The sequence below is a fragment of the Dictyostelium purpureum genome (assembly GCF_000190715.1).
Source record: "Dictyostelium purpureum unplaced genomic scaffold DICPUscaffold_99, whole genome shotgun sequence".
Lineage (NCBI taxonomy): Eukaryota > Evosea > Eumycetozoa > Dictyosteliales > Dictyosteliaceae > Dictyostelium > Dictyostelium purpureum.
The window spans coordinates 32,526-55,678 of record NW_003519436.1 but is presented as its reverse complement, the minus strand read 5'-3'; the positions used below and the strand labels follow the sequence as shown (position 1 = coordinate 55,678).

Genomic DNA, 23,153 nt, shown 5'->3' with positions numbered 1-23,153 from the left:
AAAAAAAAAGTAAATAAAAAATTTAATTATTATTTTATAAAATACCATTATTTATTTAATAATAATATTATATTATTATTATTTTTAATTTATTATTTATTTTATTATATTTATTTAATTTAATTATAAACTACTTTTGATTTTTGGTTTTTATTATTTGATTGTACAACTTTACCAATTTCATAAACTGTTTCGTTCATTGATTCTAAAACTGCTTTAATACTTGAAACTTTATCTTGATCTACAATTAAAATCATACCAATACCACAATTAAATGTTTTTAATAATTCAGTGATTTCCATATTACCTAATTGATTTAAATATTTGAAAATTGGTAAAATTTCCCAACTGTTTAATTTAACTTCACAATCTAAACCATCTGGAATAACTCTTGGTAAATTTTCAGTGATACCACCACCGGTGATATGAGCCAAACCGTTGACACCACCAGCCTTGATAGCAGCAAGACAAGATAAAACGTATAATTTAGTTGGGGTTAAAAGGACTTCACCAAGAGTTTTACTAGAGTCAAATGGAGCTTTGTCACTATAAGTAAGACCACTCTTCTTTTCGATTAAATAACGTACTAATGAATAACCATTTGAATGAACACCTGATGATGCTAAACCTAATAAAACATTTCCTGGGGCAATATTCTTTGGTAACATTTGGGTACGTTCTACAGCACCAACTGAGAAACCTGCTAAATCATATTCACCATCTTTGTACATACCTGGCATTTCAGCGGTTTCACCACCAATTAAAGCACAACCTGAATCTTTGCAACCCTTAGCAATACCTGCAACAACTTGAGTGGCTACATTAACATGAATTCTACCTGTGGCAAAATAATCTAAAAAGAATAATGGCTCAGCACCTTGAACTACAACATCATTGACACACATAGCAACCAAATCGATACCAATAGTATCGTGTCTACCAAGTTCTTGAGCAATTTTTAATTTTGTACCAACACCATCAGTACCTGAAACAAGGATTGGATCTTTGAAACCAGCAGCTTTAGTATCGAATAATGCACCAAAACCACCTAAATCACTAACACAACCTAATCTTGATGTCATTTTAGCTAATGGGCCAATGTTATCAACAACGGCATCACCTCTTTCAATGTCTACACCTGATTCGCTGTATGAAACTGATTTTTCTTGTTTTTCTTTTTGTTCTTTTAAATGATTTAATGCCTTTTGACCAATATCTGAACGATAATGCATACCATCAAATGAGATAGTCTTTAAAAGTGTGTATGATTTTTGAATAGCATCCTCTAATTGTGTTGATAATGCTGTGACTGATAAAACACGACCACCATTTGTTAAAATTTCATCACCCTTCTTAATGGTACCGGCTTGGAAAATTATATTATCTTGATTGATGTGACTGTTATTCTCGAGACCTTGAATTTTAATACCTTTTGGATAACTATCTGGATAACCTTTTGAGGCGGCAACTACAGTAACGGCATATTTATCTGACCACTTAACATTGATGCTATCTAAACGACCATCGCAGCAAGCTGAAACGATTTCATAAAGATCGGTTTCTAATAATGGTAAAACTACTTGAGTCTCTGGGTCACCCATACGACAATTAAATTCTAAAACTTTAATATCACCATTTTGCTTATTGACCATTAAACCTGCAAATAATACACCAACAAATGGTCTACCTTCTTTTCTCATACCATTGATGGTTGGTTTTAAAATTGATTCAACACAACGATCAATAATACTACCGAATCCACTTGAACCTTTACCACTCTTTGTATTGATGACGAATGGGGCTGGAGCATAGGCACCCATACCACCTGTATTTGGTCCTTGATCGTTATCAAATACTCTTTTATGATCTTGAGCTGGTGGCATTACAACACAACTATAACCATCTGAAAAACACATTAAACTACATTCTTCACCATCTAAAAACTCTTCAATAACAATTTCATCACCGGCACTACCAAACTCTTTATCAATCATAATTCTCTTTAATGAATTTAAAGCTTCTTCTTTATTTTTTGGAATTAAAACACCTTTACCTGCAGCACATCCTGATGCCTAAAATAAAAATAATCATTAATTAATTAATTAATTATTCAATCATCAATTGTCATACATATATATAAATAACCTTACTTTTAATACTATATTATAATTTAATGTTTCAATATATTCTTTTGCTTTATTATAATCTGTGAAAGTTTGATAAGTTGCTGTTGGAATATTATTTCTAGCCATAAAATCTTTACAGAATACTTTTGAACCTTCAATTTCTGCGGCTTTCATTGATGGTCCAAAACAACTAATACCCTTTCTCTTTAATTGATCAGCAATACCGTCAACTAATGGTACCTCTGGTCCAACAAATACTAATTCTACATTATAATCTTTACAAATATTTGAAATGGATTCGCCGTCAATCTTTGAACATTGAACACTGATAACTCTATCCATAGTGGCATTAGCTGCATTACCTGGTACTAAAATAACTTTATCAACATCTTTAGATTGTAATAATTTCCATGTTATAGCATGTTCTCTACTACCAGATCCAATTACTAAAATATTATTTTTCATTTCTTTTCTTTATTCTTTTGATATTATTTTGATTTTGATTTTGGGATTTGGGTTTTGATTTTGAAAAAAAAAAAAATAAAAAAAAAAATATTAATTTAATTAATTTTAATAAATAATAAAAAACAAATAAATAAATAAAATATAAAAAAATTATTATTGTATTTTCAATTATAATATTAAATTTTAAATTAAAAAAAAATTATATTAAAAAAAAATAAAAATTTGAAAAAAATAAAAAAAATAAAAGTGAATATCACGCGTGAGGGGGTATGTGTATAATTTGGAGGGGTATTTTTATTGTGTTACAAAAAATAACAATAAAAACTCTGTGTGCGGTGTATGTGTGTGTTTGAGCAATAAAATTTAATTTTAGATCCTTACTTTTAGATATTGATTATTATTGAAAAAAAAAATAAACAAAGTAATTTTTTTTTTATTTCTTCCTATCTCGTCTTTTGGAAAAAATGTAAAAAAAAAAATTAAAAATAAAAATAAAAAAAAAAAAAAATATTTTAAATTAAGCCTTTCGGTAAAACAAATGTAATAAAAAAAAAAAGCAAAAAAAAAAAAAAAAAACCAATGTGATTTAAAGAAATAAATGTACACAATAAAGAAAATAAATAAAAAAAAACCATAACTATTATTTGATCGGAAATTAAAATTATTTATTTTTAATTTTTATTTTTATTTTTATTTTTTTTATGTGGCTCGGAGTCATTGTTTATTTGATTATTAATTATACCCGTTAATCAACTAAAATCTTTTAATGTCTACTATTGTTGTATTATGGTATTTTATCATTTATTTGTTAAGTTTAACCTATGAAATTGGTTTTGATCTTTAATATCTCTATATTTTTTTTTTGACTATTTTAAATGATTCATTGAATGTTTTAACTTTTTATTTTATCCATGGTTTATCTGATATTTATTTATAAATATAATAAATAAATAAATAATAGAGCGATATAAATTTATAATTAATTGAATTATAAAATTTAATTTTAAACAAAAAAAAATAAACAAAAATTTTTTTTTTTTTTTTTTTTTTTTTTTTTTTTTCATTTTTTTAATTTTTATTTTTATTTTTATTTTTATTTTTATTTTTTCATTACATTTCATCTTTAAATTTAAAATTAAAATAATGACACAAAATAATCAATATTTGAATGATTATATAAAAGATTTAAAAATTTGGCAAAGCGAAATTAAAAAAAAAGATGCAGAAATAAAAAAATCAAAAATCAATAATACTGAACCTATAAAAAATAAAGTGATTGATAACACAACAGCATTACCAACAGTTACAATAAATACAAATAATAAAAATACAAATACAAATTCAAATAATATAATAGACAATACAAATGAATCAATAAAGTATAAGGAAAAAGGCAATGCATTGTTTGGTCAACAAAAGTATAAAGAATCAATTGAATATTATACATTGGGTATCCAACTAGATTCAACCAATGCGGTGTTGTATGGAAACAGAGCAATGGCATATTTAAAACTAAAGAACTATAACCAAGTCGAAATCGACTCAACAAGATGTTTAACTTTAGATCCATCATATATGAAGTGTTATCATAGAAGAGCTTTAGCAAGGATCGAGTTGAAAAAATATGAAGAGGCAGTATCAGATTTCAAGCATATTTTAAACCAGGACCCAAATAATAAAGAAATTCAAAATGAATTAAATAAAGCTTTAAGGTTATTAAAAGAAAAACAGCAAATAGAAAAAGAGAATTTAGAAAAAGAAAAGGAAAAAGAAAAATTAGAAAAAGAGAAATTTGAAAAAGAAAGAAAAGAAAAAGAGGAAAAAAGCAAATCAATTAAAATTCAAGAGGTTGGTAACAATCATAACAATAGTACTGTAAATAAACCAATTAGTAAAATAGAAACTATATCCGATCCAATCATAATAAAGCAATCTACAGCGACACCAATTGAAACTGTCAAATCAAATAGCGCCATCTCCACCTCATCGACCAACTCAACATCACCTGCTACTACTACATCATCCACTACTACTCCAACAACAGCTAATAAACCATTATCACTTCAAGAAAGATTAAGTAGAATGTCAAATATTAAAGCACCAGTACCAAAGTTCCCACCAAAGAACTCTTTTGATTTTGAAAGAACTTATCACTCTTTTAAAGGCGACTTATCATCATTATATCAATACTTTAAACTTATAGATCCAAACCAAATCCCAAGAATTTTAGATGAAGCTTTAACACCTTCATTATTTACCGATATTGTTAAAATTTTAGAAGACTACTATTTAGCGTATGTATACCTTTAAAATAATAATTTAAAAAAAAATCAAAACTAATTTTTTATTATTTATTTTATAGAAATAAAGAATTTAATTTAATTTTTAATATTTTAAATAATATTTTAAAAATCAATCGTATCAATCTAAACATTCAATTTATTTCTAAAGATGAAAAACAAAAAATAGCTTCAATTATAAACTCACTATATAATAATGTTGATACTAGTATAGAGAAATCAAATATAGATAATCTATTAATTAAATATACATCATAATAATTATAAACATTTAAAATAAAAATAAATTTTTATAATTTAAACACATTTATAAGGAAATAGTATTGGGTAGTATTTTCACAAATTTTTATAAAATCTTTTTTAAATTTCGAATATTAATAGTTAATATTACACCCACCAAACTATTTTTTATTATATACATCAATAAATACACTTTTAATTGTTGTATGTATTTTAAAAATATTATTTTTTTGATATTCAATTTTTTTTATAAATATAAATGATACAATTTTTCTTTCTTTCTTTCGTTTAAATATTATAATGATAGGGGGAAGGTGGGTCTGATTCATCATTATAAAAAGTTTTTGTGTGAGAATATGTTAGAAAAAAAAAATTATTATCTTCTCTCTTTTTTTTTTTTTTAAATATTATTTTGACAAAAAAATAGTATATCACTATATAAAATAATTAAAGTAGTAATTGTTGTTATTAAAGTCGATAAATTTATTTTATTTTTTTTTTTGATTAATGTTGTAAGATTATTTTAAATATTGTGTTGTTCTTTATTAAAAAAATAAAGTAAATATAAATAGTATACATCTCATTCTATTATAATTTTATTTTTACATAAAATAGTAGTAGTACTTTATACTGAGGTTTTCTGTGTGTGATATAAAGATATTTTAAAGTATTGGGTTTTATGATTTTATTTTAATAATAGTTAAAAATATAAAAATAAAAAATGTGGGTTATTTTTAAATAAATTAATTTAATAAAAAAAATATATTTATTTATTTTTATTATTTTATTTTATTTAATTTATTTAATATCATTAATTCTCTTCTCTCTTTTTATTCTTCACTTTTTTTTTTTCACTCTTTATAATTAACATCAATTATAAATCATTATACTTATTATTATTTATTAAACTAAAGGGTATTATAATAAGATTAAAAGCCAATATTATCAAAATATAATTTTTTAGTATAAATCTATTTTTTAGTTCACCATTTTTAGAATTGTGTTTATTTTTTTATATTGTTAATATATATTTATTTAATGTGGGTTGTTAAAATAAAATAAAATAAATCACGACACACACAAAAAAAAAAAATTAATCAAATCACACACACACCATTTGTCATTTCTAATAGGGTTGATATCATTACCGCCCTAATGAAAATATTAAAAGATATTTTAAATAGATCTAATTGTTTTTTAAATATATGTGTGATTTTAAATTAATTTTAAAATAAATAATAAAAAAAATAGTGATATCATTAAAATAAATAATAAATTACAAAAAATCTTAAAATTTATTACATTTCTTTAAATTTTTATTTTTAAAATATATATAGTTATATTTTTAATTATTAATAAATAAATTCACACAAGGTTATTGTTTTGTTTTTTTTTTCTCTTTTTTTTTTCTTTAATTTAAATTTTTTTTTTTCATATTTTTTAAAATACTATTTTACTTTATTAAATAATAAATTGAAAATTTTAAAAAAAATAAAGATTTCATTATTAATTTTTTTTTTTTTAAAATAAAATTTCCATTCAATGGAAATAAATGAACATTTATCAGGATTATCATATTCTCAATCTAGATCTCAATATTTGTTAACAGAAAGTGTAAGCAATAGCATAATAAATAGTAATATTTTAAATCCTAATATCAGTAATAATATTTATAATAATAATCAGAATAATTATAATAGTAGTAATAATATGAATAATAATTTAAATAATTCATATAACCAACAAGATTCAAATCAAAATGGATACTTTCAAGAAATCCCAATACCATTAAACGAAAATGAATATGATGGTGCAAATATAAAACCCAGTTATTCGTCGAGTGCATATCAAGCAAACAATTTTGTGCAACCCTATTACCAACAAGATAAAATTTTTGTAATAAATTCAATGCAGAACCCAATACCAGTTTCAAAATACAATAAAGCTAACCAGTTATCAGAGAATTTCACATTTATGATTAAAATTTATTTAATTCCTATGGTTGCAACTTTTTTTACGGTATTACTACCCCTATCAAAACCATATCCAGGTTTCTTACCAGGTTGGGAATATTCGATTATGTATATACCAGTAGTAACTGTATTAATATCCATGATGGTTGTAGGTTGGGCAAGAATCTTTGTTAAAGGAATTAATATGTGGTTATTACCATTAGCAATTCATACCATTTTAACGTCATTAACATTTTCGTTTATCAGTCAGTATTCAAAGAGTTACCCGCCACCAGTTGTTATTGGTGTCTCATTTGGAATGACAGCTGTAGTTTTACCAATTATTCTTTATATTGTATCACCAGATCGTTTTAAATATTCCTTTTTCATGGATTTTGTTCACTTTATGATATTTGTAGTTTTGTTAATAATGGGTCAATTTCTATGTGTTACCTTTGTTATATTTTTCTCATTAATAGAAGCTCAAACTTTGGTAATGTTAATCTTTTTTTTCAAAACTTTCTTGCTAACTCAAGCAATGTTGTGGGTAACCCGAAAATACTGTCCAATTAATCAGCATAATATCATAGCCTTTTGGACTGAATCAATAACCGAAATGACAGTTTGTTGGTTATATAGCAGATTTACAAAATTAAACTTTTTAATTTTAATTTTAATTAGGGTTCTTTTAATGTTACGTTACCTTTTCTTTTTATCTGAAAAATATTGGAATTATAGAAATATTGTCAAAGGTCATTACGAAAGAACCAGAGCAAATAGCTGGTTATCCTCTGTAAATAGTTTTGAAAAACCATATTACACTGTTTTAGGTCAACTATTCCCAATTTCAATGGAAAGAAATGAACATATGACTAGAGTTGTAGATAGAGTATTTTATACATTTTTAAGGTAATTATTATATATAATTTTACTCTTTTTATTTTTTATAAAATATTAATTTTTTTATTTTTCTAATTCTAGCTATTGTTCAGTACCTTTAATATATATTTTATTTGCAACATGCTTAAGATTTTCAAACAATGCTAAATACTATCCATTTGACATTTCTCTTGAAGCTTTTATGTTAATAATTATATATGCTTTGTTTTCAAGTTTCCTTGGTTATATGATGTTTTTATTTATTCGTTATTTATTCCAAGTTAAATACGATATTTCAGTTTTAAACCATCCAATCCAATTATTTAGAAAAAATCTAAATCTTTTAACATATATTAATATAAACTGCTTTATAGTTCCAATAACACTAGTTTTAATGCATAATAATGTATTCTTTTTAGTAAACTCGGGTGAAAGTTATTATTATAACTAATAAAAAAAAAAAACTAAAAATAGAAAAATGTATTTATTCAAATAATTATAAAAATTAAAAATTAAAACCAAATATATAAAACCATATTTCTAATTTAAAAATAAAAAATAATATTTAATTAAAAAAAAAGGGGGGAGGAAAATAATTTTTTTTTTTTTTTTTTTTTTTTTATTTAAAAAATATTAAATAATTTAATATTTCCTCATCTTTTTTTTTTTTTTTTTTTTATAAATAATTAAACAATTAACCAAATAATTATAAATAATTAAAACTATAATAAAAACTATAATAAAAATGAATAGAAATATCCATGCCAAAAACCAACCAGATTATAACAATGAAAAGAATGTAGTGGGATGTATGGTAAATTTGGCTGATGAAGACCTACCAAAAGATACCATTATTTTTTCAATTGGATCTGGTGTTAACATAATACCCAAATCATTATTACCCAACTCATTATTAAATCAACTGAAAAAGTCTAATGTTATAATTAGAACCCTCAATAATCAGCTTGTACCCTCCTCCGGAGTTATAGATATAGGTATTGAACTAATCTCTAATGAGGGAAATCCCTTTACAATGTTTGGTAAATTCGAAGTTGTAGAAGATTTTATGGTAATTATTATTGGTCTCCCTATGATAGGAGAATTAAAGTTAGAATTACGGGGGGGTGAATGGGGTGCATACAATATCAAATTTAAAAACAACATTAGACCAAACAAAATCTTTCAATATAGATTATTAAATTAAAAAAAAACCAAATGTTTTAATAAACTTTATTATTACACATACTTGCTTTTCTTTTATTTAATTATAGTTTTTTTTTTTAGTTATCTTTTTATTTTCTTTATTTTTTTTATATTTTTAAAATTAATATTGTGATTAATTTATTTTTTAAAGTATTTATTATAAACAATGTAACCAACGGCAATGGCACCAGCAATTGAAGCCCATTTGAAGGCGGTTCCATATGGGACAATAGCTTTAGATTTATCAGATACTTCTTCGTCGATATCATCACCAGAGTCTGATTCAGAGTCTGAACTATCTGAGCTATCGCTATCACTATCGGAGCTGCTATCGCTATCCGAGCTTGGGTCATCACTTGATTTTTTACCTTCGTTTTGATCTGATTTCTTGTCTTTTGCTAAAATAGTTTCTAAAGCTTCAGTAATAACTTGATGTTCTGGTTCGATGGCAAGACCATCTTTATAAAATTTAATAGCTTCTTCCTTTCTATCTAATTTTTCTAAAGCTTGACCAGCTCTGTGATAACCTTTAACCCATTTTTGATCGAGTTTAATTGATTCGAGTGCATCTTGGAGTGATTCTTCAAATAAGCCAAATTTATAATAAGAAATTGATCTATTTGAGTATAAAAGATGTGATGGTTTAATTGAGATTGCTTTGGTATAACTTTCAATAGCATCGAAATAGATACCATGTTTGAAATATTCGTTACCTTCGACTTTGTAAAAAGTTGAAAGTTCTGCAGCTGATAAAATATTTGGATCTTCTTCATCATTTTCCTCTTCGACAACTTTATTGTCCTCTTCTTCTCCTTCTGATTCTGATTCTTCTTCTTGTTCTTTTTTATCTTCTTTTTTACCAATTATATCATCCTCTTCGCTATCATTGTTATTATTATTATTATTATTATCTACTGGTGTTTCTTCATCATCGGTCTCAGTTTCGATGGTTGGTTTTTCTTCAGATTCCTTTGGTTCTTCAACAACTGGTTCTTCTACAGCTGGTTTTTCAACAACTGGTTCTTCAACAACTGGTTCTTCTACAGCTGGTTCAACCTTTGGCTCTTCAACAACTGGTTCTTCTACAGCTGGTTTTTCAACAACTGGTTCTTCAGCTTTAATTTCTTCAACAACAACTGGTTCTTCAATGATTGGTTGCTCAACAATTGGTTCTTCAATGATTGGTTGTTCAGCAACTGGTTCTTCAATTTTAACATCTTCAATAACTACTGACTCTTCAGCTTTAACTTCTTCTTCTTCTTCAACTGGTTCAACAACTGGTTCAACAACTGGTTCAACAACTGGTTCAACTTTAGCTTCTTCGACTAAAGTTTCTTCAGATGGTGAGGACTCTTCTCTATTGTCTTCATTATTTTCTTCTTTAATTTCTTCTTTAATCTCCTCTTTAATTTCTTCTTTTTTAATTTCTTCAACTTGAGCCTCATCAACGATGTTTTCTTTTTGTAACTCTTGGTTGTTTAATGTAGTAGTTTCTTCAATAGTTTCCATTTTGTTATTATTTATATTGTTATTATCTATATTATTATTTAATTTATCTGAACCCTCTAATATATCAACCTTTTTTACTAAATTACCAAGTTTATCTAAAATATCCTCTTGTAATTTTTCTATATGAGCACTATCACTACTATTCATATGAAAAGAAAATAATAAATTTATATTTTAATATTTAATGGCAACAATTAAGAAAAAAAATTAAAAAAAAAAAAAAAAAAAAATTTTCGTTTTTAAAAATTTAATAAAAAAAAAAAAAATTAAAAAAATTAAAAAAAATTAAAAAATAAATAAAAAAATAAATAAAAAAAAAACCTATTAAATGATTGTTTAAATAATTATTTATTTATTTTTAAATTATTTTATTTATTTATTTATGTTTATATTATTTGTATATTCTATATTTATTAAATATTTAATATTATTTAAATATTTAAACATTATTTTCTGAATTTTGTAATTTTGAAATTAATTCGTCGCATAGTTTCTCTAATTCTTCGCACTGCTTTTCTTTAAGAACCAATTTAGATTCTGAACGATTTAATTTTACACTTAATACATCAATTTCTTTTTTAGCAACTTCTTTTATTTTGATTAATTGTTCTGATGCGTTATCTAACTTTGCCTCTGCATGTGCTTTTAGGGCATTAAATTTAGAAACTTGAATTTGAATCTCTTTATTAAGTTGCGAGTTTGTTTCTTTTAATTCAAAAATTTGCTAAATTAAAAATAATAAAATAAAAATGAGATATTAATAAAAAGGAAAGTTTGGTGTGAGGTTTTTTTTAAAAAAAAAACAATTAATTATTATTATTTTATATTATTATTATTATTATTATTATTATTATTATTATATTTAAAATTAATTATTATTTTCTATTTAAAATTTTACCTTTCTTAATTGTTCATTATCAATTAAAGCTTCACTTAATTTTGCGGAATTTTGTGGTACTGGTGCAGGTTGATCAATCATCTGTTTCATTGTGTTTTCATATTGTGATAGTAAACCTTTTAATGTTAAACAGCTTCTTTGTTCTCTTTCCAATTTTAATTGTATATCTTCAAATTCGAATGTTAAAATTGCACTTTCATCGGAACACTAAATTTTTTTAAAAAATAAATATTAACAAATTATAATAATATAGATTTATGTTTAATGAAACCTTACCTGCTTTAGTATCTCTTTCTTTTGTTTTTCTAAAAGACGATCGACATCTTCTTGAGTAAACATTGCTGTATTTTGTGGATAAAAGTAAGCTTGGGGTGGGTATGGATACATGTGGACTGGTGGTGATTGTGTATTATTACTGAATTGATGTGGATTATGGTGTGGTGAATGTTGATACATATTTTGATATTGATTATGATGAGTTGGACTACCATACTGTGGTTGATAAAATTGGTTTTGCTGTTGTTGTTGTTGTTGTTGCTGTTGTTGCTGTTGTTGTTGTTGTTGCTGTTGTAAAATTGGTTGTGGTTGTGAATGTTGTACCGATGATGGTTGATGGTGTGGTTCCACTGATTTAATTTCTTCATGTTCAGCATTAATGTTTTGATTATGATTTTGATTTTGGCTTTTGGCACTGTTCATAGCTTGCTTCATTAATTCTCTTTGTTGATCCTTTTCTCTTTGTTTTTCTTTTAACTCTTTTTCTTTTTCTTCATCGATTGGTTTCTTAGTTTGAAGCTGTTGCTTTTGTCTTTCTAAAAATCTTTTTCTAACCTCTTCTTCCTTTCTCTTTGCCTCTGCTTCAAGCTCTTCTTCTGATGGCCCATTTTGATTTTCTTCAGTTGATAATCTTTCAAACTCTTTTTGAATCTCTAATTCCATTTGTCTTTGTTTTTCTTGTTGTTGTTTTAATGCTATTTGTGCTTGTTTTTCATATTCATCATCATTATTTGATTGCTCTTGAATTGGTTGTGGTTCTTCTTGTTTTGGTGGTTTTGGTTTATTACTCATAGCCTGTTTCATTAACTCCCTTTGAGCATCCCTTTCTTTTTGTTTTTCTAAACGTTGTCTTTCTTTTTCCTCTTCCTCTGGTGTTTTGGCTTTTGCTGGTTGTTTCATTTTATTTTGTCTTTCTAATACCCTTCTTCTAGTTTCTTCTTGTCGCTTTCTTTCTTCCTCTTCAAAATCGATTTCAGGTTCACCTTGACCTTCTGCTGCTAATCTTTCAAGTTCCTTTTGCATTTCAAGTTCCATCTGTCTTTGCTTTTCTTGTTGTTGCTTTAATGCTATTTGAGCTTGTCTTTCATATTCATCATCATCTGTTACTGGTTGTGAGCTGGATTGAGTTGGTGCTGGTTTTGATGCAATTGGTTGCTCTACTGGCTGTGGTGCTGGTTTATTTTCAATTTTTGTTTCTTCTGCTGGTTGTGAGTTTTCCTTTTCAGGTGTTGATGATTTACCACTCATTGTTTGTCTCATTAATTCCCTTTGTGCATCTCTTTCTTTTGCTTTTCTAAACGTTGTCTTTCTTTTTCTTCATCCTCTGGTGTTTTAGCTTTAGCTGGTTGTTTCATTTTATTTTGTCTTTCAAGTACCCTTCTTTTTGCATCCTCTTGTCGCTTTCTTTCCTCCTCTTCAAAATCGATTTCAGGTTCGCCTTGACCTTCTGCTGCTAATCTTTCAAACTCTTTTTGCATTTCCAACTCCATTTGTCTTTGCTTTTCCTGTTGTTGTTTTAATGCTATTTGAGCCTGTCTTTCGTATTCATCGTCATCTATTTGTGAAGCTGCTTGTGGCTGAGATGGTGGTTGCTCTGTTGGTGGTTGCTCTATTGGTGGTTGTGGTGATGGTGCTTTTGGTGATGGTGGTTGTGGTGTTGCTTTTAATTGATCTTCCTTTGGTTCTTGAGGAATTTCTTTTTTGGGTGTTGATGATTTACCACCCATAGCTTGTTTCATTAATTCCCTTTGTGTATCTCTTTCTTTTTGTTTTTCTAAACGTTGTCTTTCTTTTTCCTCTTCCTCTGGTGTTTTGGCTTTTGCTGGTTGCTTCATTTTATTTTGTCTTTCTAATACCCTTCTTCTAGTTTCTTCTTGTCGCTTTCTCTCTTCTTCTTCAAAATCGATTTCAGGCTCACCTTGACCTTCTGCTGCTAATCTTTCAAACTCTTTTTGCATTTCCAATTCCATTTGTCTTTGTTTTTCATGTTGGTGCTTGAATGCTATTTGGGCTTGTCTTTCATATTCATCGAACACTAAAACTGGCTGAGAGCAACGTAGGCGTGGTTCTGGTTGTGATGCAATTGGTTGCTCTACTGGTGTAGGTTCTTGTACTGGTATTTTTTCTGAGAGATCTTCTTGTGGTTTTTCTTTTTGGGATGATGATTTACTGCCTATAGACTGCTTCATTAATTCTCTTTGTGCATCTCTTTCTTTTTGCTTTTCTAAACGTTGTCTTTCTTTTTCTTCATCCTCTGGTGTTTTGGCTTGAGCTGGTTGTTTCATTTTATTTTGTCTCTCAAGTACCCTTCTTTTTGCATCCTCTTGTCTTTTTCTTTCTTCTTCTTCATAGTCGATTTCAAGTCCACCTTGTCCCTCTGCTGCTAATCTTTCAAACTCTTTTTGCATTTCCAACTCCATTTGTCTTTGCTTTTCCTGTTGTTGTTTTAATGCTATTTGGGCCTGTCTTTCATATTCATCGTCGTCTAATACTGGCTGTGAAGTTGATTGAGTTGGCGTTGGTTGTGATACTTGTTGCTCTTCTACTGGTGGTTGATTTTGAACTGGTTTTTCGTTTGATGCACTATCATTATCATCTTTTTTAATAACTTGTTTGCCACCCAAAGCCTGTTTCATTAATTCTCTTTGTGCATCCCTTTCTTTTTGTTTTTCTAAACGTTGTCTTTCTTTTTCCTCTTCCTCTGGTGTCTTTTTCTTTGGTGAATTTTTCATTCTATTCTGTTTTTCTAAAAATCTTTTTCTTGCTTCCTCTTGTCGCTTTCTTTCTTCTTCTTCAAAATCGATTTCAGGCTCACCTTGACCTTCTGCTGCTAATCTTTCAAACTCTTTTTGCATTTCCAACTCCATTTGTCTTTGCTTTTCTTGTTGTTGTTTTAATGCTATTTGGGCCTGTCTTTCATATTCATCGTCATCTAAAACTGGTTGTGAAGTTGCTGTGTATTGTGATTTAGAATCGTCTATCATCATGCCATTACCACCACTCTCTATTGATAGTTTATAATTGTTATACTCTTGATCTTCGTCATCGCCAATAATACCCATTGATTCTAATTCATATCTATCTTGAAATTCTTTTAATTTTTCTGGATCCATTATTATTTATATTAATTTAAATAGTTATTGAATTTAATGATAACTATTAATTATTAATAAACTACTATTATATAAAATATATAAATATAAAAAAAAAAAAAGAAAAAAAGAAAATAATTTAAAAAAAGAAAGAAAAAAAAAAAAAACTAATTTACAAATTAAATAATTATTTTATTATTTATTATTTATTATATATTATTATACATAGAATTAATTAATTAACTATTGTTATTATTTAAATAAGAGAAAAATAAAAATAAAAAAACAAAATGCTATTATTATTTTCCTTTTTTTTTAATTTTATAATAATATATTCAATCACAATAAAAACAAAAAAAAAATTAAAAAAAAAATTAAAAAATTAAAAAAAAAAATAAATTTTATTTACAAATTCAATTGAATTTATTTATTTGTGGTTTTTTTTTTTTTTTTTTTTTTTTGTAAAATTATCTTTTTAAAAATTAAAACCCATTTTAAAAAAAAAATTAAAAAAAATTTTTTTTTGGATATTAAAATATATCAATATAAATATTATATGATAAATATTTAATTTATAACGTTTTTTTTTAAAAATAAAAAAAAAAATAAAAAAAATTTTTTTAAAAATTTTAAAATTTTTTTTTTTGGCTATGGTCGAATAAAATCAAAATTTTTAAATTTTTTTGATTATTCATATTTTTTGGAATTCGCATGTAGGTTTCATATATATCATATATCCACTATCATCCGTCAATATCTTGGATTAGAATAAAAAAAAATGTTATAATCATCATCAATCCATATAGATAAATCATAATCAATCACAATCATATACATATCATGATGGGATATATATTTTGAATGAATTGTATATTAATTATAAATTTATTATTATACAGTAAGGACTTCTTAATATAAATATAGATAGCAAAATGTCAGAAGGAGATGTTGTATCCACCAATCCATTAGAAAAAAACACCGACCCAATGGTTGCCCTCCAAAAGGTCATCAAAGAATCATTAGCCATCTCAGGTGTTGTTAAAGGTTTACACGAAGTCGTCAAATCACTCGACAAACGTACTGCCCGTCTCTGTGTCTTAGCCGAAAACTGTGACGAACCAAACTACGTCCGTTTAATCAAAGCTTTATGCACTGAACACAACATCCCACTCATTGTTGTCCCAAACAACAAATTACTCGGTGAATGGGCTGGTCTCTGCAAATTAGATAAAGACGCCACTGCTCGTAAAGTCGTTGCTGCTTCATCAATTGCCATCAGAACCTTCGGTAAAGAATCAGAAGACTACAAATTCCTCATGGAATACGTCGAAAAAAACAAGAACTAAATTAATTATATTTAATTTATTTTGTTTTTAACCATTGGGTTAAAAAATATGATTCAATAAAAAAAAATTAAAACTTTTTTTTTAAGTCAAAATTGTTTATTATTTTATTTTTTTTATTTTTTTTTTTGAAAATGAAAAAATTTTAAAAGTATCTTTAGTTCTAAAAAAAAACACAGTTTTATTTATTTTTATATTTATAAGTGGATGATTATAAAAATAAAATTATTTTTTAAAGAGATTGAAGTAAAATTGATGGTTGTATGGTTTAAATTGAATGGCTTTTGAAAAAGTTGGGTATGGAGCCATTGAAATATATATATTAAATTTTTAATGTAAATATTGTTTGAAGAATCTTTATTCACTAATTTTTATTATTATTTTAAAAACATTCACCTCCAACCACTTTTTTTTTTTTTATCTAATTTATTTTTTTGCATATAAAAAAAAAAAAGTGTTTATATTTTCTTTAATTAAATAATAATAAAAGAAAAATTTAATTAGCCATTTAATGTAAAATGAAAATATAGAATTATTTTATTATGCAATTTTTTTTTATTATTATTTCTAAAATATTTAGAAATAATAAATAATTATTAAAAATTCTTTTTTAACAGGTTTTAAATTGTTTTTTATTTTTTTTTAATTTATATTTAATAATTTTATTCAAAAATTATCTTAAAAAATAATTTTTTTATTATAAAATTTTCGAACCAATATCAGTTTTCATCAGTTGCAAGTGTAGGAAAGCGGTCAAATCCGTGTGACTCAAGTTCTCATCCATCTGGTTCGCGAGTTCGAATCTCGCCGCTTGCAAATATTTTTTAGTGCTTAAATCTTCCAGGTGATTGATGAGGGGTTTTTTTTTCGAGAGTAATGATGTCCCAAGGGGGAGGCAATTTAAGATATAAGGTACTAGGATCAAATAGTTAAATAAAATAAAAGTTATATTAAATGTTTATGTTTTTATAAAATTCGAAAAATTTTTATTATTTTTTATTTTTTTTTTTTTTTGATAAATTAAAATAATTGTTGATTATTATTATTGGTTATTATTAAGCAATGATCCTTGTTCATTACAAAGATTAGTGGTTGAAAGAATTGACTCTTAGTAACTTTCCAAACACCTATTTATAATATTATAAATCCTCACACATAACCAATAACACATATAAACAAGCAATCGCGATAACTTCTGGTTATAACCTCTCTTTAAGGTTTTTTAAAATCACACACCAAATTGACTATTTGATGCCCAACTTGTATGCAATGTGTTAAGCTTTGATGATTATAAAACCTATACAAAAAAAAAATAAAAAAACAAAAACTCATTCATTTGATAATATTTTGAAAATTAAAGTTTAAAATAAAATCATCCAAAAAAATATATTGAAATATTTTCATTTAATATTAAAGATATTTTGGTGATTTTTTATAAAATTTAAAAAAGATTTTTTTATTTTATAATAATATCATTGATTTTATAATAAAAGGGATATTTTTAGATTAATTATTTTAATTTTTTTTTTAAAAAAAACCCTAAATTTTTAAATTTACTTTTTTTTTATTTTACCCAAATTTTTGAATTTGTTTTTTTCAATTTTTTTATTTTATTGTTTTTTTTAATAAATAAAAAATGGATATAAATATTTTTTTTTTTTTAATAGTTGATCATAAACAATTAACAATAAAAAATGGATGATAATAATAGTTATAATATAAACAATAGTATATTATTTTATAAAATATGGAAAAATATTTTAATTAGAAAAGTTATATTCGAACACTTGGCACTTTTTAAGTTGTATAATATTAGTTATTTAAATCTTAATAGTGAACCATTTTTAAATCATCTATTATCGAATGAAAATTACTATTACTGCAAATCATTTGTGATCAACAATAGTAGCTTTTTAAATGATATTCCAAATGATATCGATAAATTAAATATAAAACCATATTTTATCAGCACTCAAATGGATAGTTTAAAAAAGAAAAGTTTATTTAACTATTTAAAGGATTCAAGCATATCCCATTTACAAATATCAATGTCCCACGATAAAGACAGCTATAAGCAAAATATTAATAATACCAAGAGTTATAAATTCCATAAACAAGTCATGCAAAGTTTCCCAGTTGGTTTAAAGAATTTAACATTAGGAATTACTTCAACAATAGAAAGGAATGTCTTACCAAGTTCACTTATAACCTTAAAAATAATTGGCAGTTGTATTATTTATAATAATTCTATTCCAGACTCTGTTCAGTTTTTATCATTTGAGGATTTCAACATTAAATTCGCAAATGAACATTTTTTACCATCAAATTTAAAAACTATTTCATTTGGTCAGTTATATAATAAACCATTCAATTCAAGAACCTTTAAGAAATGCACTCAGTTAAAGTCTATTTATTTGGGCAGAGACTATAATCAAGTTATTGAACCAAATACTTTTCCAAATTCTTTAGAGGAGCTCAATTTTAGTGAAGATTCTTTATTTAACCAACCATTAAAATTCAATTGTTTTTCAAATATTAAAACTTTAAAATTTGGAAATAGTTTTAATCAATCATTATTGGTTAGTAAATTTAATAGTGATAATAGTAACCAAATTAGTATTTTGCCATTAAAATTATTCAAATCAAAAGGATATAATACCAATAATAATAATAATAACAATAATGATGATTATAGTGATGGTTTAGAAAAAATTTCAGTTATTCCACAAACATTAAGTTATTTAGAATTTGGAAGTGGTTTTGCTCAATCAATTTGTAAAGATATTTTTCCAATATCATTAGAAACATTAATATTCAAAGGGTCCAGTATCAAAGAGTTGCAAAGTGAATCAATTATAAATATTAAACATTTAAGACTACCACACTCAATCGAAGTTTTAGATAGTAATGTTTTATCAGACTCCTTAGAAAAACTTGAAATCATAGATTTGCGTCTTACAGAGGAACAAATGTCACTTATCAAGCTACCACTATCAATTAAAAGTTTAACTCTAGATGGATTAATGTCAAATATTAGTTTGGGGGGTCTATTAAAAGAAAACGAAACCTATAATCTAATGTATTTGAAATACTCAAATAAAGATGTCGATATCAACAATCCAAATTTTTCAATTTTTAATTCAGTAAAAGAATTTGATATGTTTTCAATGTTTTATGAAAATATCAATTTAATTACCTTGCCACCAAATATTGAAAAGTTGGTAATTTCTGGTATAGTAAATACCCCAATAGCACCATCTTTTATGGCAAATAGTAAAGATACCTTAAAGTACTTGCAATTTAAAGATCTTGTTCATTATGGTGGTAATTTAATGTCAATTTATACTATTCCATCCTCTTTAGAAACATTGGTATTTGGCGAGGTGTACGAAGCTTCATATATAGGTTTTATAAGATCATTAAAAAATTTAAAAACACTCAAGATTGGTAAAATTTATCATTGTTCTTTTGAATATTTGAAGACCTTAATTCCAAAATCAGTAACAACTCTATATATTCATGAAGGAATAGCATTACACGATGTTTCAGATCAATGGTTACCACCAAATTTAGAAAGTCTTTACCTTGGTTCAGATTCCCTAGTAATTAGAGCAAATTCTTTACCTCCATCAGTTGATAAAATTCATTTTAATAGTGTTCATCATCTAATTTATCTAAAAAAGCAATTTAATCTTAATGGTTTTGATATGCATGAAAAGCTTTTAGATAGTTAAACTTCAAATATTAGCAATAATAATCAACAAAAAAAACAGCAATTGTATAATATAATGTATATAAATAACACATAAATAAAATTTTTCTCACTTTAAATATATTTTTATAAAAATTAAAAAACAATATTTATTCATCTATAACTAGTGATCAACACCTATTTTATAATTTTATAAGGGTATTTTTTGTCTAATAAATATTAATTGCCTTTTCTTATTGAAGAGGTTGAAAAATGAATTAACTAATGATATTGTTTTTTAAAAATAGGTGAATTGGAATAATAATGGGTGTTTTTTAAAAATGTGGTATATGTTTATTTTTAAATATTATTTAAAATTACCATTACATATTTTTGATTATTTATAAATTCAGTATTTAGCAATTGTTATTTTATATCCCAAATAGTTATTGGTTTATTGTAAAAAAAATGATTTATTATAAAAAAAATTAAAAAAAATTAATTTTAAAATTTTATAATTATTTTTTATTTTTATTTTCCCCTCTTTTTATTCATATTTTATATTACACTTTTTTTTCACTCTTTTATTAAATAGCATATATATTTATTCAGTATTTACATGATTCATAAATTTAATATATATAGTAATGTCATAAGGCTATCGAAAATGGTAATGAAGTTTCGATTAATTTAGGGAAATTGTTTTCAGATAAAACCGATTATTAAAACTCAAAAACATATTGAATATTTAAATCAATGGAATAGGTGTGTATTTATTTAAATTTTTTGTATTAAAATTTAATATTAAAATTTTTTTTTTTAAGAATTATTATACTAGAAGGTGAAGTTTAAAGTAATACTAGAAAATTAATTTGGAAGAGGTCAGCAAATTTTTCAGAGACTAATGGTACATGCTTAGGTGATCTTATATTAATCAGTGAAGAATTTAATGAATCAAATTTATCAAATATATACACGTTCCAAGTTGACCCAAGAAAAGATGTCAAGTTCATTTATTAATAATTTAAAATAGGCCTAATTATTGAATATAGATTATAGTTACCAACAAATATATGAATCATTATAATTATATTTTATTAATTATTATAATAAAATGACATTTTTAATTGATTTAGGAAAGGGGTGAATTAGATAACATTGTGTGTTTTTTATTAAAAAAAATGTGGGAAACATATTAATATTACCATGATTGTATTTATTATCGAGTTATTATAACTATTTTTGATTGTTTTAAATTCAATGCTTTAAATATATAATTATTTTATTCTTTAATAGAATATTAATTAAAAAAAAAAAAAAAATTTTAATAAAAAAAAAATTTAATTTTAAATTTTATTTTAAATATTTTTTTTTTATACCTTTTTTTATAAAATTTTTTATAAATATATACACTACATATTTTTATAATTTTATTTTATATATCTTATATTACAATCATCTTTTTTATATATCATACACATTTTTATTTTATTACATTTTTTATATATACACAATATCACAATATCTTATATTACAATTATCTTTTTTATATATCATACATTTTTATTTTATTACATTTTTTACAAATACACAATATCACAATTTTTTCAATATAATTTTTCAAAAATGAAATTAACTCCACAACAAATAGTGGATTTATTAAAGGATATGATTATCCAAACATTTTACGCAAGAGGAGAAAATAAATCATTTTTTAATGAAGGTGTTACAACAGCCGAAAAAATGATAAAGAAATTTAAGTTAACCCAATTAATCCAACCAACTACTTTGGTTGTTAATTATTTTACAGTTCATCAACAACAAGAAGATGAACAAGAACAATTAGTTATTCAAAATGATCAACAAGAAGTTGATCAACAACATTTAGAACAAAATGAAGAGCAACAAAAAGAAGTTAATCAACAACATTTAGAAAAAAATGAAGATCAACAACAAGAAGTTAATGAAAAAAATTTAGAAAATAATGAAGAGGAGCAACAATTACACCTCTCATTAACTCTTGAGCATCATCCTATAGATAGTGATGAAGAATTTAACTACAAATATAGGTGTTATCAGGATCCAAATTCCCCACCAGCAACCCAAAAATCACCATCTCAAAAAAAAGAGCCAGATGAGATTAGTCAAGAACAAATTGAAGAAAATGAAAAAGAAGAGAGTCAAATTGGGGAGATGACCTTATCGCAACAAATAGAAGCAAATAATTTTCAAGAGTTTTTAAAAAATCATAAAGAACCCGAACCAATAGTACTCGGTTTAACTCTTGAACATCATCCTATAGATAGTGATGAAGAATTTAACTACAAGTATAAGTGTTATCAGGATCCAGATTCACCAGGAAACCAACAACAAGAAGAAAATCAAGCTGAAGAAAGCAATCAAAAAAATTCCCACCCACTTTTAAATCAAGATCAAATGGATCAATATGCATCATCTGAAGATAATGATGATGAAAATCAAAATCAAAATTTACGTCTTTCTTTAACACTTGAGCATCACCCTATCGATAGCGATGATGATTACGATTACAACTGGAAGTGTTATCAAGATCCAAACTCCCCATCATCAACCCCAAAATCACCAGCTCAAGATCAAGAAGAGCAAGAAGAAAATGATCAAAATCAAGTTGATAGTCCAGAACAAGAAAAACAGGTAGAAGAATTAACATTGTCGCAACAAATTGAAGAAAAGAATTTTCAAGAGTTTTTAAAAAATCATCAAGAACCTGAACCAATAGTCCTCGGTTTAACTCTTGAACAACACTCCATCGATAGTGAGGAAGAATTTAATTATAATTATATAAGTTATCAAATACCAAATATTTCACCAATAGCATCATCCCCAGTAATCAATCAACAAGAAAACTATATAGCTGAAGAAACCGACCAAAATGAAATTCAAGAAAATCATGATCAACAAAATGAAGCAGAGCATTTGGCAAAACAAACAAATCAAAAAGTCGAAGAAGATCAACAACTCTAATAAAAAATCAAGTCTAGGAACCCTCATGAAGCAATAATTAACACTCATCAATATCAATTTCAAATAATCTTCAACCAATAGCCACTATACAATAATAAATAATTAATCATAATCAATAATATTATAAAACTAATAATAAAAATAATAAACAATAAACAATAATAAAACAAATAATA

The 23,153-nt window shown here is 25.1% G+C and overlaps 7 protein-coding genes across 7 annotated transcripts; 5 read left to right on the top strand and 2 right to left on the bottom strand.

The window, feature by feature from the left end:
* Positions 1–31: 31 nt before the first annotated feature.
* On the bottom strand, positions 32–2,636 carry DICPUDRAFT_54831 (phosphoribosylamine-glycine ligase). Its single transcript, XM_003287368.1, has 2 exons — positions 2,151–2,636; positions 32–2,072 (listed from the first exon to the last, which is right to left on the bottom strand). The coding sequence occupies exons 1-2, from the start codon at positions 2,589–2,591 to the stop codon at positions 120–122; spliced, it is 2,394 nt and encodes a 797-aa protein (XP_003287416.1). The 5' UTR covers positions 2,592–2,636; the 3' UTR covers positions 32–119.
* A 4,037-nt stretch (positions 2,637–6,673) lies between these two features.
* On the top strand, positions 6,674–8,413 carry DICPUDRAFT_151533 (uncharacterized protein; the record flags this gene model as incomplete). Its single annotated transcript, XM_003287385.1, has 2 exons — positions 6,674–7,992; positions 8,065–8,413. 2 exons carry the CDS (start codon positions 6,674–6,676, stop codon positions 8,411–8,413), a joined length of 1,668 nt encoding a protein of 555 aa, XP_003287433.1.
* A 294-nt stretch (positions 8,414–8,707) lies between these two features.
* Positions 8,708–9,166, top strand: DICPUDRAFT_78278 (uncharacterized protein; the record flags this gene model as incomplete). Its single annotated transcript, XM_003287384.1, has 1 exon — positions 8,708–9,166. The coding sequence occupies one exon, from the start codon at positions 8,708–8,710 to the stop codon at positions 9,164–9,166; it is 459 nt and encodes a 152-aa protein (XP_003287432.1).
* A 1,947-nt stretch (positions 9,167–11,113) lies between these two features.
* On the bottom strand, positions 11,114–14,961 carry DICPUDRAFT_78276 (uncharacterized protein; the record flags this gene model as incomplete). The annotated part of the gene is made up of 4 exons (XM_003287367.1): positions 11,114–11,398; positions 11,573–11,779; positions 11,849–13,137; positions 13,293–14,961. The coding sequence occupies 4 exons, from the start codon at positions 14,959–14,961 to the stop codon at positions 11,114–11,116; spliced, it is 3,450 nt and encodes a 1,149-aa protein (XP_003287415.1).
* Positions 14,962–15,839: 878 nt separating this feature from the next.
* DICPUDRAFT_47339 (uncharacterized protein) lies at positions 15,840–16,374 on the top strand. The gene has a single exon (XM_003287383.1). It carries the CDS (start codon positions 15,873–15,875, stop codon positions 16,284–16,286), a length of 414 nt encoding a protein of 137 aa, XP_003287431.1. The 5' UTR covers positions 15,840–15,872; the 3' UTR covers positions 16,287–16,374.
* Positions 16,375–18,013: 1,639 nt separating this feature from the next.
* DICPUDRAFT_20862 (uncharacterized protein) lies at positions 18,014–19,744 on the top strand (the record flags this gene model as incomplete). The annotated part of the gene is made up of 3 exons (XM_003287382.1): positions 18,014–18,266; positions 18,462–18,806; positions 19,563–19,744. Coding segments are annotated over 3 exons (780 nt in total), but the record flags the coding sequence as incomplete, so codon positions are not given.
* A 1,856-nt stretch (positions 19,745–21,600) lies between these two features.
* On the top strand, positions 21,601–22,977 carry DICPUDRAFT_78273 (uncharacterized protein; the record flags this gene model as incomplete). Its single annotated transcript, XM_003287381.1, has 1 exon — positions 21,601–22,977. The coding sequence occupies one exon, from the start codon at positions 21,601–21,603 to the stop codon at positions 22,975–22,977; it is 1,377 nt and encodes a 458-aa protein (XP_003287429.1).
* Between the last annotated feature and the right edge of the window lie 176 nt (positions 22,978–23,153).